Source organism: Mus pahari, chromosome 6, assembly GCF_900095145.1.
Source record: "Mus pahari chromosome 6, PAHARI_EIJ_v1.1, whole genome shotgun sequence".
NCBI lineage: Eukaryota > Metazoa > Chordata > Mammalia > Rodentia > Muridae > Mus > Mus pahari.
Genome location: NC_034595.1, coordinates 77456615 through 77471223, shown reverse-complemented (window position 1 = coordinate 77471223; position 14609 = coordinate 77456615). Strand labels below are relative to the sequence as shown.

At 37.5% G+C, this 14609-nt stretch overlaps 1 protein-coding gene across 4 annotated transcripts in view; it reads left to right on the top strand.

The window, feature by feature from the left end:
• Ago3 (argonaute RISC catalytic component 3) overlaps nt 1-14609 on the top strand; it is an 84486-nt gene that overhangs the window by 22044 nt on the left and 47833 nt on the right. For 2 of the 4 annotated variants that reach the window (XM_021201341.2, XM_029539838.1), the window contains 2 exons: nt 1787-1995; nt 2900-3036. In XM_021201341.2, coding sequence (XP_021057000.1) covers nt 1787-1995; nt 2900-3036 — 346 coding nt within the window. Of the gene's footprint in view, nt 1-1786; nt 1996-2899; nt 3037-12774; nt 12837-14609 lie in introns of those variants that run through there. The other 2 variants (XM_029539839.1, XM_029539840.1) reach the window with 2 other exon arrangements.

Below are 14609 nucleotides of genomic sequence, written 5' to 3'. Positions count from 1 at the left end.
TAACACATTTTGTTTATCAATTTTCTGTTGATAGACACCATTTAGGTCGCATTGTATAACGCAGGGCTGACCTTTGAACCTTTCTATAGTACAAGGCTGGCATCTTAAAATCCTCCTGCCTTTGCTTTCCAAGGAGCTGGTATTGTCAGTCTGTACAGCTGGGTCCAATTGCATTATGGTTTGGATTCCCTCCAAATTAGTGATATTTATGTATCCATTGGTCATTTTTATGTTAAGATGTCCATTCAAATATTTTGTCCAGTTTTTTAATTAGTTTTTTTTTTTTTTTTGCAATTAATGGTTAATGTTCTGGATGCTAACCCCTTTTCACATATATACTTTACAATTTTTTTGACATTTTGTAGACTCTTTCCCCTATCAGTTGTACACTTTGATGCAGAGTTTTTAGTTTTTATACAAGAAATAACCTTTAAGGATCTTATCCTTATATATTTTTTTAGCAATTGGTGATTTATGCTTAAAAGGATTATTGTTTTCTCTATTCATTTTGTATTCAAATGTTTGTATTCATTTGATTCTGTTTATGCTAGAGTTTTTTTGTTTTGTTTTGTTTTTTCTTTATTAGAGGTTTTTTTGTCTTGGGTTCTTGTTTTTGTTTTTTTGTTGTTGTTGTTGTTGTTGTTGTTTTGTTTTTGGTTGATTTGGAATTTGTTATGTAGACCAATCTAGCCTTGAACTTGCATTGATTTTCCTAATTTTCCTGCCTCTACTTGCTTGCTCTTTTCTTTTCTTTTCTTTTCTTTTCTTTTCTTTTCTTTTCTTTTCTTTTCTTTTCTTTTCTTTTCTTTTCTTTTCTTTTCTTTTCTTTTTGAGATCCGGTTTCTCTGTGTAGCCCTGACTGACCTGGAACTCACTCTGTAGGCTAGGCTGGCCTTGAACTCACAGAGATCAAGATGCCTGCCTCTGCATCTCAAGTACTGTGATTAAAGCTATGTGCTACATCCTGGCTGCCTATGTTTTCTGAGTACTGGAATTACCAGCATGAATCATCATATCTGGCTTATCCTTCTTGATCTTGAATTTATGAGTCAAGTGATTTTTCCAGCCTCAGCCTCTCAAGTAGCTGAGATGATACCCTGAGTATTTAGAATTTTAGAATGCTCCCCAATCTCAAGACTCCACCCCCTCCCCCAAATACTATTGCCTTTCCTTTTATCCCTTCCAGTACATTCCCTATAGGAGGAATTTAATCAGTTTCTTTGTTTCTGGTTCATGTTTCCTTCTTGTGTTTCTTTTTTGCAAAAGGAAACAGATTCATGAATATTTTCTCATTGTTTCTTCTCATACAACAGCTTTTTCCTTCATAGTCTTTCATATTTCATTTAATAATATGGCTCAAAAATGATCAGATAACAGTTCCAAAAAGATCTTTATTCTATTTTTTTATAGCTGCCAAAATGTTAGTATATTTAGTTTCCAGTGATTTAGAATGATGAATGTAACTGGAATGTAACTGCCATGAATAAACTCTGTATTTAAATTTTTTATAATTTTTATATTAAGTTATTTATTTACTTTACATCCCAGTCACAGCTTCCTCTCCCTCCTTTCCTCTGTCCCTTCCTCTTACCTCCCTACCCATTCACCCCTCCCCACCTCAGAAAAGGGGAGGCCTCCCATAGATATCAACCAGCCTTGGCAATTTTATTCTGTTAATTTGGCATTAAGATTTTTTAAAATTCTGTTTTGTTTTTATAAGTTAAATTTTAAATAATTACATTTGTCTCTTTCAATGTTTTACACTTGGGTCTTGTGCCATTAACAGGTAGATTTAGATGTTACATTACCTGGGGAAGGTGGAAAAGATCGACCTTTCAAGGTGTCAGTCAAATTTGTGTCTCGAGTCAGTTGGCACCTCTTACATGAAGTACTGACTGGAGGGACTTTGCCTGAGCCACTGGAATTAGACAAGCCAATCAACACTAACCCGGTCCATGCCGTTGACGTGGTGCTCCGACATCTGCCCTCTATGAAGTAGGTGATATTGGCTCTTTTTCTCTTTAGATTGACGGCTTCTTCCTAAGAGAGTAGTATAGGCCTTCTTGGTTATTCTCTGTATGCTCTATGTTTTTCATTATTTCATTTGTACAATAGTATCATGTAAAATATCCATCATTAGTTTAGCTAGTGTAATGAATTGTTTTACAGAGAAATTTCTAACCTTTTTTCTTAGAACCTATGAGTCTTGAATAACTGACATTTTCAGATATACTATGAACTTAAGTCACCTGTTTTAAAAGTGGTTTTATATTTTATACAATAGTGTCAGATTGTGTTGAAATTGCTACTCTTGGGCTGGTGATGGGGGACAGGGGTGGAGCATTGGCCCAGCATACTTGATGTCCTGCATTTCGACTCCTGCATGGGAAAAAGGGAGAAAGGGGTACTATTTTTAAAAATCACACTAGCATTTTATATTTTTGGATTTAAATATGTCAAATATATATCTTTGAACGTATTTGTAGAAATACTCTTTAACATTTTAAAGTTGCAATATTCTTATTTTTAGCAAAGTATTTTAAGGGACAAGTGAGATAGCATACACCTTTAATTCCAGCACTTGGTAAGCAGAAGCAGGCACATCTCTATGAGTTAGAGGTCAGCCTGGTTTACATTGTGAATTCTAGACTTCCAAGAGCTACACAATGAAACTTTGTCTTTAAAATAAAATAAAATAAAATAAAATAAATTGCTTTGTAAACTGATTCTGAAAATAGACAATTTCAGAGAAGGCTGCTGATAAATTTCTTCACTTTATGCTTTTGTGTGTATAAAAGTATCATTATAATAAATTGTCTTTGCTTTAGTGCCCCTGTCCTGCAGATTCATTTGTTAGTCTTAGAAGGAAAGGAATGAACATGCCATTTTACTTTTGTAGATATACGCCTGTGGGGCGTTCCTTTTTCTCAGCTCCAGAAGGATATGACCACCCTCTGGGAGGGGGCAGGGAAGTATGGTTTGGATTCCATCAGTCTGTTCGGCCTGCCATGTGGAAAATGATGCTAAATATTGATGGTAAGGGAACTAAAACCATATTCTGAATTGGGTAGTCAATTTCTGTATGGCATGTATATATGGTTTTATTTATACAGTTATATGTACTGGTGTCTTAAAGTAATGCTTGGAGATATTTATATGAATGACAACATAATAAAACCTTAATATTTTTGTTATATTTCATTTGTAAATCCTTCATACAGAAACTGTGTGAGAATACTATTAAACCTAAAGCAGCACATGAAAATATGTAGAAAACCCTGATGTGATCATTTGAGAATTTTATCTTATAAGTAATTGACTTTTGTTCTCTTTACTCTTAAGTCAGCCTTTCACTGTAAAATTCATATCTTTTCAAGAAGAGTATTGGTCTTAGTGACCGTAGCCAGGCATTCCTGTTGTTACTGATTGCATTCTTATTGTTAGGTGCTTCCCTACAAATATTTTCAAGATTACATAAAAGTAGAGAGAATAATATGGCAAACTGCAATATGTATGTAGCCATTATTCATTTTGTCAGAAATTTTCTACCTTGCTTTTTTCTTCTCTGCAAATATTTAACTCACATTCTAATACATCACTGAAAATTGTAATGTTTCCTTTTAAAAAAATTTTTTTATTACTTTTATTTTTTATGGTCTAATCATTAACCCCTCCCGGTCTGCCCTCCTACAGTTCCTCTTCCAGTTCCCTACCTCTGCCCCCAGTCTCCAAGAGGATGTCATGTTCCCCACCCTGACAGACCTCCCCACTCCCTGGGGCCTCAAGTCTCTCCAGGGTTAGGCTCATCTTCTCCACCTGAGACCAGACCAGGCAGCCCTCTGATGTATATAGGGGCGGGGGAGGTAGTGAGAGGGTGGGGCTGGCTTGGACCTGCTTGTGTATGCTGCCTGGTTGGTGGCTCAGTGTCTGAGAGATCTCAGGGGTCCAGGTTAGTCGAGACTGCTGCCTCAGCTTCTTCTAGCCTTTTCCTAATTGAGCCACAGGGGTCCCGACTTCAGACCAGTAGTTGGGTATACCTACCTCTGTCTCTGTCAGCTGTTGGTTGGGCCTCTCGGAGGACAGCCATGCTAGACTCCTGTCTGTAAGCACACCTGTCTATAAGGAACAATTCTGGGTCAGAGTTTTTAACTATGGGATGGCAACCCCATCCCTTCACTTGATACCCTGTCTTTCTACCAGACTGGACTCTGAGTCCCCTCTCCCCATTGTAGGGTATTTCATCTAATTCCCTAATTCCCTAATTCATCTAATCTATTCCCTCCCATTGAGTCCTGAGAGTCTATCACCTCCCAGGTCTCTGGTACTTCCTAGAGGGTCCCCCCACCCCTGACTCCCCATCCCCCGAGGTTTCATATTTCAGAAGCCCTGCAGGTCAGCAGAATCAAATTTTTCGATGGTCCCAAATATGTCTTTCTCTATGTAATTGATTGCCTTTGTACTCCAATCTCAGCCCCCTAGCTGCAGGAGTATAGGCATGAATTACTTACTCTACCTGCCTCAGAACAAAACAAATAGTTCTTCACTAATATGAGGACCACTTGTGATTCATTCTTTTTTACTTTTACATATTGTTATTTTTATGTACTAAGAATAGAGCCCAAGGCCTTGATTTGGCTAGCCATACACCTTAATAAACTGTTAGTTTGTGTATTTTTTCTTTCTTTTTAAAATTTATTTTGAGAATTTCATGAGTATATAAAATGTATTTTGACTATATATATATATATATATATATATATATATATAATATCTATCTACATCTATATCTATATCTGCTCTTTACTCCCTACCTCCAGTTCCCCTGATACTCCATCCCCTGCCCATCTTCTTGTTTCTCTTTTTTAATAACTTGTTGTTTTCAGTTAGTGCTTCCACTCTGTGCAAGGGTAAGGGACCATCCACTGGAGCTGCTTGTGCCCCCAGTGAAAACTATTCATCCTTCTCCAGCAGCCTTCAGCTGCCAGAATTCCTCAACTAGGGATAGGCCTTCCTAAGTTTTGAGACTGACTTGATCTTGTATAAGTAACCACAGTTGCTGTAAGTGGATGGCCATGCTGTATCCAGAAGTCTGCATTTCACACTACTCTCCCCTCCTCCAACTCATGCAGTTCCCACTACCTCTCTTGTGCAATATTCTGAGTTTATACGGAGGTCCCTTTCAGTGCTTAGTACTCTGTTACTTAGTCTCAGCACTTGGACCAGTTACGAGTCTTGCATTAGCTGCTGCCAAATGCAGAAAGAAGCTTTATTGATCAAGGCCTATAATTAAACTGTTATTTGTCTTTTGATCTTTGGAATAGGGGGTGGTTTTTTTTTTGTTGTTTATTTGTGTTTTCATACATGGAAGTTTTCCTGTTGGCATACATTATGACTTATATGATTACTTTCATGCTTTCAAGACTATTCTTTGTTTTATGATATAGTCTTTAAAAATATTTTATCTATATCTAGTATGTAAGAACACGGGTTATTTTTACAAAGATCTCTCTCTCTTTTTTTTCTCATTCTGGCTAGTTTAATGAGGAAACCGGGAAAGGGGATAACATTTGAAATGTAAATAAAGAAACTATCCAATTAAAAAAAGGAAAAAAGAGATCTCATTATTTTAACTATTAAATTAGAACAAATTGGTTTCTAAAAGGTGTTGAATCTAGCCTTCAGTCCAAAAGCATACTATATACTTGTATTTTGTTGCTTCAGAAAAGCTTTCTTCATGTGCAGTTTACTCTCTCTTGGAATTCCTGGGCATTTCCTGCATTTTGTTGGTATTAAATGGGTTTAACATTTAATGGTACCTGTTTAATATTTGATATAACTGGTTCTTACAATAGTTCTTAGGACTTTTAACTTATATGTGTAACTTTTTTAATCTTTCTGCATTATTAATTGAATTCCATACTTTGAATAATTTTTCAAGTGATTTTCTTGACTTTTTTATGTTACAGTCAGGTGGTCTACACATAGTAACAGATTTACCTTTATTTTTTCTTGTCATATTGATTGACTAATTTAGATAGGATTGTCGCAAAGAGCAGTGATTATCTTCTTTTTCTTCATTTTAGGAAAAACATTTCCGGTGTTTCTCTAATAAAAATTATGCACACATGCATGTTTTTTATTATTGTTAGGACCATTGTTCTACTACTGTTAAGGAACATTGTTGTCTTATTTTCATAAATACTTTAATCAAAAATGTATGTAAAGGGCTAAAGAGATGGTCCCTTTATAAGACCATGTCTTTGTTCTTCAGCAGACTGTTATTCCATTTCCAGCAGGCTTGCCAGGCCCCTCATGACCACTAGACCTTCATCTTCAGGGAACCCAGAGCCTCTGTAGCCACATGCATGCACACACCGTCACACACAGAGAATATATGTTAAATTTTGCTGTATACCTTTTTAGTATTTATAGAGCAACTGATGACAACAGTTCTTTTTTTACAAGCATTAAGACATTCCTAGCTTCTTTTACTGTATCTAGATTGTTTACTAATGCTTTACTTTTTAAGTAGAAATGTCTAAGAAAGATTCACGTGGCTTCTTTCTTTTTTTTTCTATTTTTTTATTATTATTATTTTCTTTATTTACATTTCAAATGCTATCCCAAAAGTTCCCTATACCCCACCCCTACCCCTGCTCCCCTAACCACCCACTCGCACTACTTGGCCCAGGCCTTCCCTTGTGCTGGGTCATATAAAGTTTGCAAGACCAAGGGGCCTCTCTTCCCAGTGATGGCCGATTAGGCCATCTTCTGCTACATATGCAGCTAGAGACACAANCTCNGGGGGTACTGGTTAGTTCATATTNTTNTTCCACCTANAGGGTNGCAGCCCCCTTCAGNTCCTTGGGTACNTTCTCTANCTCCTCCATTGGGGACCCTGTGTTCCATCCAATAGCTGGCTGTGAGCATCCACTTCGGTGTTTGCCAGGCTCTGGGATAGTCTCACAAGAGGCCGCTATATCAGGGTCCCTTCAGCAGAATCTTGCTGGCATGTGCATTAGTATCTAGGTTTGGTGGCATATGGCTTCTTTCTATAAAAGCCTTTTTCAATTTTTGATATTAACATTATATTTCCTTTAAAGTTTTCTGAATGTCTTCCATTTTCTAAAGTTTGTAACAATTTTAAAATAGTATTGAAATCATCAGCTCTTACTAAATGTCACCTGAAAAACTTTGTGACCTGGTTCGTTTTGTTTCTTTTGTTTGGTGGGCAGTTCTAAAATTTCCTCTATTTACTATGTAAAAATCAGTATCTGTGGGCTGGAGAGGTGGCTTAACAGCAGAGAGCACTGCTTCCTCTTCCAGAGGACTCAGGCTCAATGCCTGGCACCCACATGGCAACGTAGAACTGTCTAGTTCCGGGAGATCTGACACCCTCACACAGACACACATGCAGACAGAACACCAATGCACATAAAATAAAAATAAATAAATCATTTTTTAATTTAATGAATTAATTTAAAAAATTAGTATCTAGGCTACCTCTGATTACTGTCACAAGTCACATTTATTTACTATAAAATCTTTATTTTACCCATGTTTTATTTAATGTATAGAATTTTATAAAATCGTTTTTTCTATTTCAAACTTTGTCTATTTATGTGGTTTCCCCTATTTTTTACTTTTATATATTTGTACTTTTCCGTATTTATTAGTGGCTAGTAGTTTATTCAGCTTATTTTTTTAAATTACTTTTCACCTGCATGTATGTTTATGCTCCACTTGTATGTGTGATGCCCTTGGAGATCAGAAGACGGTGTTGGGTCCCCTGGGGCTGGAGTGACAGATGCTTATGAGCCTCCATGTGAATACTGGGATTCAAACCTGAGACTTCTACAAGAACTTCCAGTGTTCTTAATCACTGAGCCATCTTTCCACAGGCCCTGATTTTTTTTTCCCAGCAGAAGAGCTAATATTTGTTTATTTATTCTAGTTCTTCTAGGTAGGCTTTCTATAATTTTTCTTTCATCTTACAAGGTTTTTCTTCTTTGTGACATCTAGTCACAGCAAGACTAGGCACATCCTCTCTTGTTGAGGCCCAATCAAACAGTCCAGGTAGGGAAGGAGTATCCAGTGGCAGGCAAGGAAGTCAAAGATAGTCCCTGCTCCACTTGTTAGGGAACCCATATAAAGACCAAACTGCAAATCTGCCACAAATGTGTATGGGGCCTAGGTCCAGCTCCTGCATGTGGTTCAGTCTCTGTCAGCCCCACTGGGCCCAGGTTAGTTGACTCTGTAGGTCTTCTTGACCCCTCTGGCTCTCTATCCCTTACTCTTCCACAAGACTCCCTAAGTTTTGTCTCATGTTTGGCTGTGCATCTCTCATCTGTTTCCCTCCCTCCTGGATGAAGTCTCTAAGGAGACAGTTATGCTAAGCTCCTGTCTGCAAGCATAACAGAAGTCTCATTAATAGTGTCAGTGGTTGGCTCTCTCCCATGGGATGGGTCTCGAATTGGGGCAGTCATTGGTTAACTGTTCCCTCAGTCCCTACTCCATCTTTATCCCTATGCATCTTGTTGGCAGGACCAATTTTGGGTTGAAGGTTTTGTGGGTGGACTGATGCCCCTCTCCCTCCACTGGAAGTCCTGCCTGGCTAACAGAGGTGGTTCAGTCTCTGTGTCCCCTACTGGTAGGAATCTTAGCTAGGGTCCCCCCCATAGACTCCCATAACTTCCCCTGTAATCCATATTGTTAAAGAGACTTTAAATTTTTTTATTAATGTTTATATGTATCCTTTCAGGAGTCTTCTTAATTTTTAAGTTAAATTCTGCTTTCTCATTTTGCTATAAATCTCTAGTTTCAATAAGTTATTAATCAGAGTATGTGGGAAGTCTTTTTTGTTGTTGTTCTGAAGTTTTAAGACTCAATCCTCAGTTTCAGTTTGGTTTGTTTAGTTGGTTGGTTAGTTGGTTGGTGTGTTTTGTTTTTTTTAAAGTGGTGGTTGCAGTATGAGAAAGGCCATTTCCTCCTCCCTCTTCTGTTTTTTTTTACTTTGTTTTTGTTTGTTTGCTTGCTTGCTTTGTTTTGGTTTATCTTTTTATATCCAATAATTTCTGCTTTCTAAATGCTATTGATTAATGAGGCTTTCTTTTTATATCTCTTGGGCAAGTTTGATATTCTTTTATTAAAGGATTGTAATCCAAGCAAGCAATTACAGAAAGTTTTGTTTTGTTTTGTTTTAGTATGAGTGTTTTACCTCCATGGTGTCTGTGCATAATGTGCATGGCTTGTACATAGAGGCCAGAAGAGGGTGTCAGATTCCGTGGTACTAGATTTTGTTAGCCACCACTTGGGGGCTGGAAATTGAACCAGGCTCCTCTGCAAGAGCAGTTAATTTTCCTAACTGTTGAGCTATCTCTCCAGCCCCATAGACATCCTGATATATGTATGTATGTATGTGTATATATTTAATTTTTTTTTTCGAGACAGGGTTTCTCTGTATCGCCCTGGCTGTGCTGGAACTCACTCTGTAGACCAGGCTGGCCTCGAACTCAGAAATCCGCCTGCCTCTGCCTCCCGAGTGCTGGGATTAAAGGCGTGCACCACCACGCCCGGCACATCCTGATATATTATAGGATGGTTTTACTCCATAGGTCAGTAGTGCTTGTTTCATTGATATTGTTTTGTTGGTTGTTTTTTTTCTCTTTAGTAGATGAACTGAGCCACATAGATAGGAAGTTTTTGATTTATCAAATTGTGTCATCTTCGCCCCATCCCCATTGCCTTTTCAATCTTTAAAAGGTGTGTATTCTGTGGTTGGTTTGTTTGTTTGGGATTTTTGTTTATTTTTTGAGACAGGTTTTTATGTAACTCATATATCCAATCTTCAGGTACTATAATTACAGGCAAAAATGCCCCGCTCTGTTTCATGTGATCTTAAAGTGGTGGTTGTAGTATGAGAAAGGCCATTTCCTCCTCCCTCTTCTGTTTTTTTACTTTGTTTTTGTTTGTTTGTTTGCTTGCTTGCTTGCTTGCTTGCTTGCTTGCTTGCTTTTGAGATAGGGAATGGATTTTTACCCCTGGCTGGCTTGGAACTTGCTATGTGGACCACGTTTGCCTTGAACCCACAAAAATCAGAGAAATCCTTCCTCTGTCTCCCAAGATCTAGGATCAAAGTTGTGGTCTGCTGAGTGCAATTGCGAAGCCATTTTACCAGCTCCAATTTTGCTTAAGGTTTTAAACTTTGAATCATACCTATTACTAAATATGCAGTGCAGTTGTTAAGTTTATCCTGCTGTTTATACTCTCTCTTATTTATTTGTATGTCATAGTCATTCACGCCTAGATCGTACAGCACTGTTCCGTTTGTCAGATGTCTTTACATTTGTCTGCATCTCATGTCGGCCATTGAGCACACGGTGCTTCTGGCAGGCCTTCACTGGAGCTTGCCTGTCACTTGTTGATCTCAGTTCATCCTCAAGTTGTTCCTTCCACAAGGATCTATCTGCGTGAGATTTGAGTTCTTGCATATTATAGATAGCTTTATTCCTAAGGGACTGCTCTACCTGATACAAAATTTCCATAATTGCACACCTTTAATCCTAGCATTCAGTAGACTGGGCAGGGGAATTACTGAAAATTCTAGAGCAGACTGAGTTACAGAGTGAGTTCTGACCATCCTGTACTACCTAGTGAGCCCTTGTCTCAAAAAACGTAATGAAAAAAATTTTAATGTGTATCCATTGTATTTCTTTTTTTTTTTTTTAAAGATTTATTTATTTATTATATGTAAGTACATTGTAGCTGTCTTCAGACACTCCAGAAGAGGGCGTCTGATCTTGTTAGGGATGGTTATGAGCCACCATGTGGTTGCTGGGATTTGAACTCCGGACCTTCGGAAGAGCAGTTGGGTGCTCTTACCCACTGAGCCATCTCACCAGCCTGAGCCATCTCACCAGCCCCCCATTGTATTTCTTACCGTACCTTTTGTGGTATGTTTTTATTATATTGACGTGTTAGATCTGCCTTCAGGTTTTGTTATTGTTTTAAACATTTACTTGTGTGTAGATGGATGTGACTGTGTAAGTCCATGCCCTGGCACATGTGATGGTCAGAGGAGAACATGTAGGAACTCATTCTCCTTCTACCATAGAGGTCCTGGAGATAGAACTCAGGTCATCAGGCTTGGTGATAAGCGCCTTTATCTGCTGTGCCCTCTCACCAGCCCTCTTCCTTGAGTGGTAAAGTGTCTGCTTTTAGATCTTTCCATGATTTTATTAAGATCTTTTTAGTGGGTCATGGTAGTGCCTGCCCTTAGTCTTAGCACTATGGAGGGAGGACAGGCAGGTCTGCATAGTAAGTCCAGGCCATCCAAGGCTACATGAAAAACAACAAAAATTCATCAACAAGAAGAAAGGGGGGAAAAAAAGAAATTTAATATAGTTTCACCCTTAAGGACTTTGATGTTTTAAAGAAATTTTCACCGAGTTTGTCATAGGCTCCATTCATTTGTCAGGTATAATGCACCACTTTTAGTATTTTTTGTTTGAAGGTAAAGTCTCATTGTATAGTATGGCTCAAGCTGTTTGCAAACTCACCATCCTCCTACCTCAGCTTTTCAAGTGTCAAGTGCTGGGATTATAAGATGTGCCTCTATGTCTAGCTTTACAGTTTTTATGTACTATCTTTGTATAGATGCTTACTTTCTTTTTGTAGCTTATATTTGACTGAGATGTTTCTTTGAAACCACTGGTAGATGAGGGTAGGAGGAACATTAGTTGTACCCTAGTAGCAAGATTAATTTCCAGCTCTCTCACCTTGAAGACTCCATCCAAAAGGGTGACGGCTTCACTCCTGTCTCCCTACTTTCCAGTACTTTCAGTGATGTAAGTGCTGTACTCAGCTGTGAGTTCCTCTGCATTGCCATTAGTTTATAACTTTCCTACACAGTTGACATTATTTCAAAATAAGAAATTACAAAACAGTCATAACTGGTTCATCTTTAGAAAGGTAATTTTTTTGAGACTGTCGATTTTAAACTACTTTCCATATACCCTGATAACACATTTTTATACATCCTTTCTCTTTTTCTACCTGAGAATCCCCAGTTCATTTTAGTTCCACACACGACTTTGAAGATAGGACACTTCTTTTGTGGAAGTGAAATGCACCGTTTCCCCATAGATTTCCTTATATTTCTTGTCATTCTACAGTGTTCAGATATGATTTCTTGTATACATTTTGCTAGTCCTGAATACTCTGGGCCATATTTACTTACAATGTGACATTTTCTGGGGTTTTTAATCACTTAATCTTATTACTTTTCTTAACATTTTGTTGTTGTTGTTGTTGTTGTTGATCTTTACAGTATCTTGGGGGGAAAAATGAAGAAACTTGGGCTAAATTGCTGTTATGTTTCTACCAAAACTTAAACTTTAGCTTTCAGAATTAATAAAGGATTTCTAAATAACCCGTTGGTTAAAGAAACCACAGGAAATTTGAATTTTGAACAGAATGATAGTTAATAATATATATCAAAATGTGTATGATTGATTTAAGCAATGCTTAGAAAAAATTTAAAACTTTAATGACCTGCTAGAACAGAAGAAGCGCATCAGTAACCTGAGCATCTATCTAAAAATATTAGAAAATTAACACAAAGAGACTAGAAGGAAGTAAGAAATAAAAGCAGGAGTTAATGAACTAAAAAGGAAATTTAAACCTATCAGTAGGGAGACTTCACCGGTACTTAAGAAAGCTAGTGACATGATCATGTTTGTTTTCCAGAAAGAGACCTCTGGCAGCAGTTTGGAGAATAGATAGAGGAAAAAGGCTAATCTGAGAAGCCAGTAAGGGCTTTTCAATCACTAGTTCAGGTAAGAGATGGTGATGGTCTAATGTGGGATGGAGAGGAAGGAGCAGATTCCAAGGATTTAGCTGGAGAAAAAAGAAAAAAGCTTAAGAACTGTGTCCAAAAAAGCAAAAACTTTGGAACCAGCACATGCAACTGATTAGAAATAAATAGACCAGAAACTACTAAGTTTTTAAAGAAGTTATAGTTGCAAATAAACTATAAGCCTGGTGTATCAGATATATCAAGAATTCAACCACAGAAGCAGAACTGATAGGAGATAATAGAGATTTGTTTCTACAATTGTAGTAAAGCTAATCTGAAACCCTTAGAAAAGGTTACAAGGACCAAATTCTTAGACAGTCATATTGTCTGTAGATGGAATTTATTCTTTTTCCCTTAGGGAAGCCTCAGCCTTGAGTTTTAGGCCTTTCAACCAATTGAATCGGACTTATCCACATTATCCTAGATAATGTCCCTTATGTTCAGTCACCTGATTGTGAGCTTTTATTACAACTATAAAAATAACTTACCAGCAACATTTATATTAGTGTTTGGATGAATAAATAACAGCTAATGGTTGTTAGCCTAGCCAAGTTGACACAGGAAATAAAAAATATAAGCTGAGTATGGTGGACTTAAACTAGTACTTAAGAGACTGAGGCAAAAATGGTTCTTGTAAGTATAAGGCCAGTCTGGGCCACATAGTGGGTTTGAGGGCAGCTTGGGCTTCAGAGTAACACTGTTGTCTTTTCTTTTTTTAAAGCACATATCAATAGTTGGCTTAAATTTTTCTATGATTGTATAATCATGGAAACAATTTTAGTTACACTGACTGGTATGTTCTAAAGTAACTTTTTTTTCTGTTTTTTTTTTTTTGTGAGTTTTTTTTTTTCTGTCATTGCTGTTGTTCTAAAATTCTGTAGGTTTTTTTTTTTTTTTTTTTTTGGTTTAAAAATGTGGGGAGGGGTTGTTTTTGTTTTTTGTTGTTTTTGTTTTTGTCTCAAAATTTGTCGTGGAGGGTGCTAAAAGTCAGAAAGCTAAATCAAGCATCCTGACCCTTACCTGTAATCCAGGACTCAGGAATGAACAGGATCTGGGGTTTAAGGTCACCTCAAGCTACACAGAGACTCTGAGGTCAACCTAAGCCAAATAATGACCTTGTTGTATTTTAAAACAAACAAATATAGTGTAGTGTTACTTGCCTTTAATCCTAGCACTTGGGAGACCCAGGCAGGAAAGGAGAATTCAAGGCCAACTGGACTACATAATGAATTCCAGGCCAGCCTGGGATTTAAGTCTTTAAGAGGAATATTGTACATAAAAACAGAAAGGTAAGGATTAATATCAGGAGGAATTATAATATTTAAGGAAGTAAGAAAACTATGGGAACAAAAAGAAAAAAAATAAATAAAAAACAGGTCAAAGTTGAAGCCAACAGAGGTATAGTCAAACGTTAGATGATTTCAATTAAACAAGACCTTTTGCCATAATATCAAGAACAAGGAAAAATATCAGTACTATGGATTTTAGTCACTGTGTGTTTTCTAACTTACAGGTTTCAGTCTACATGTTACTTCCTTAAGAAGCAGTGTTTCTCTCCCAGGCCAGCATCCCCCAAGCCTGAGTTAGGTATCTGTCTTATATATTCCCATAGCACAGTGCACTTCCCCTATAGTGGTATGTATTACCCAAGATAGAACAGTTTCTTGTTCTGTGCCTCCTATAAAAAGGACATACAAGCTGGGCACGGTGGCACACGCCTTTAATCCCAGCACTCGGGAGGCAGAGGCAGGCG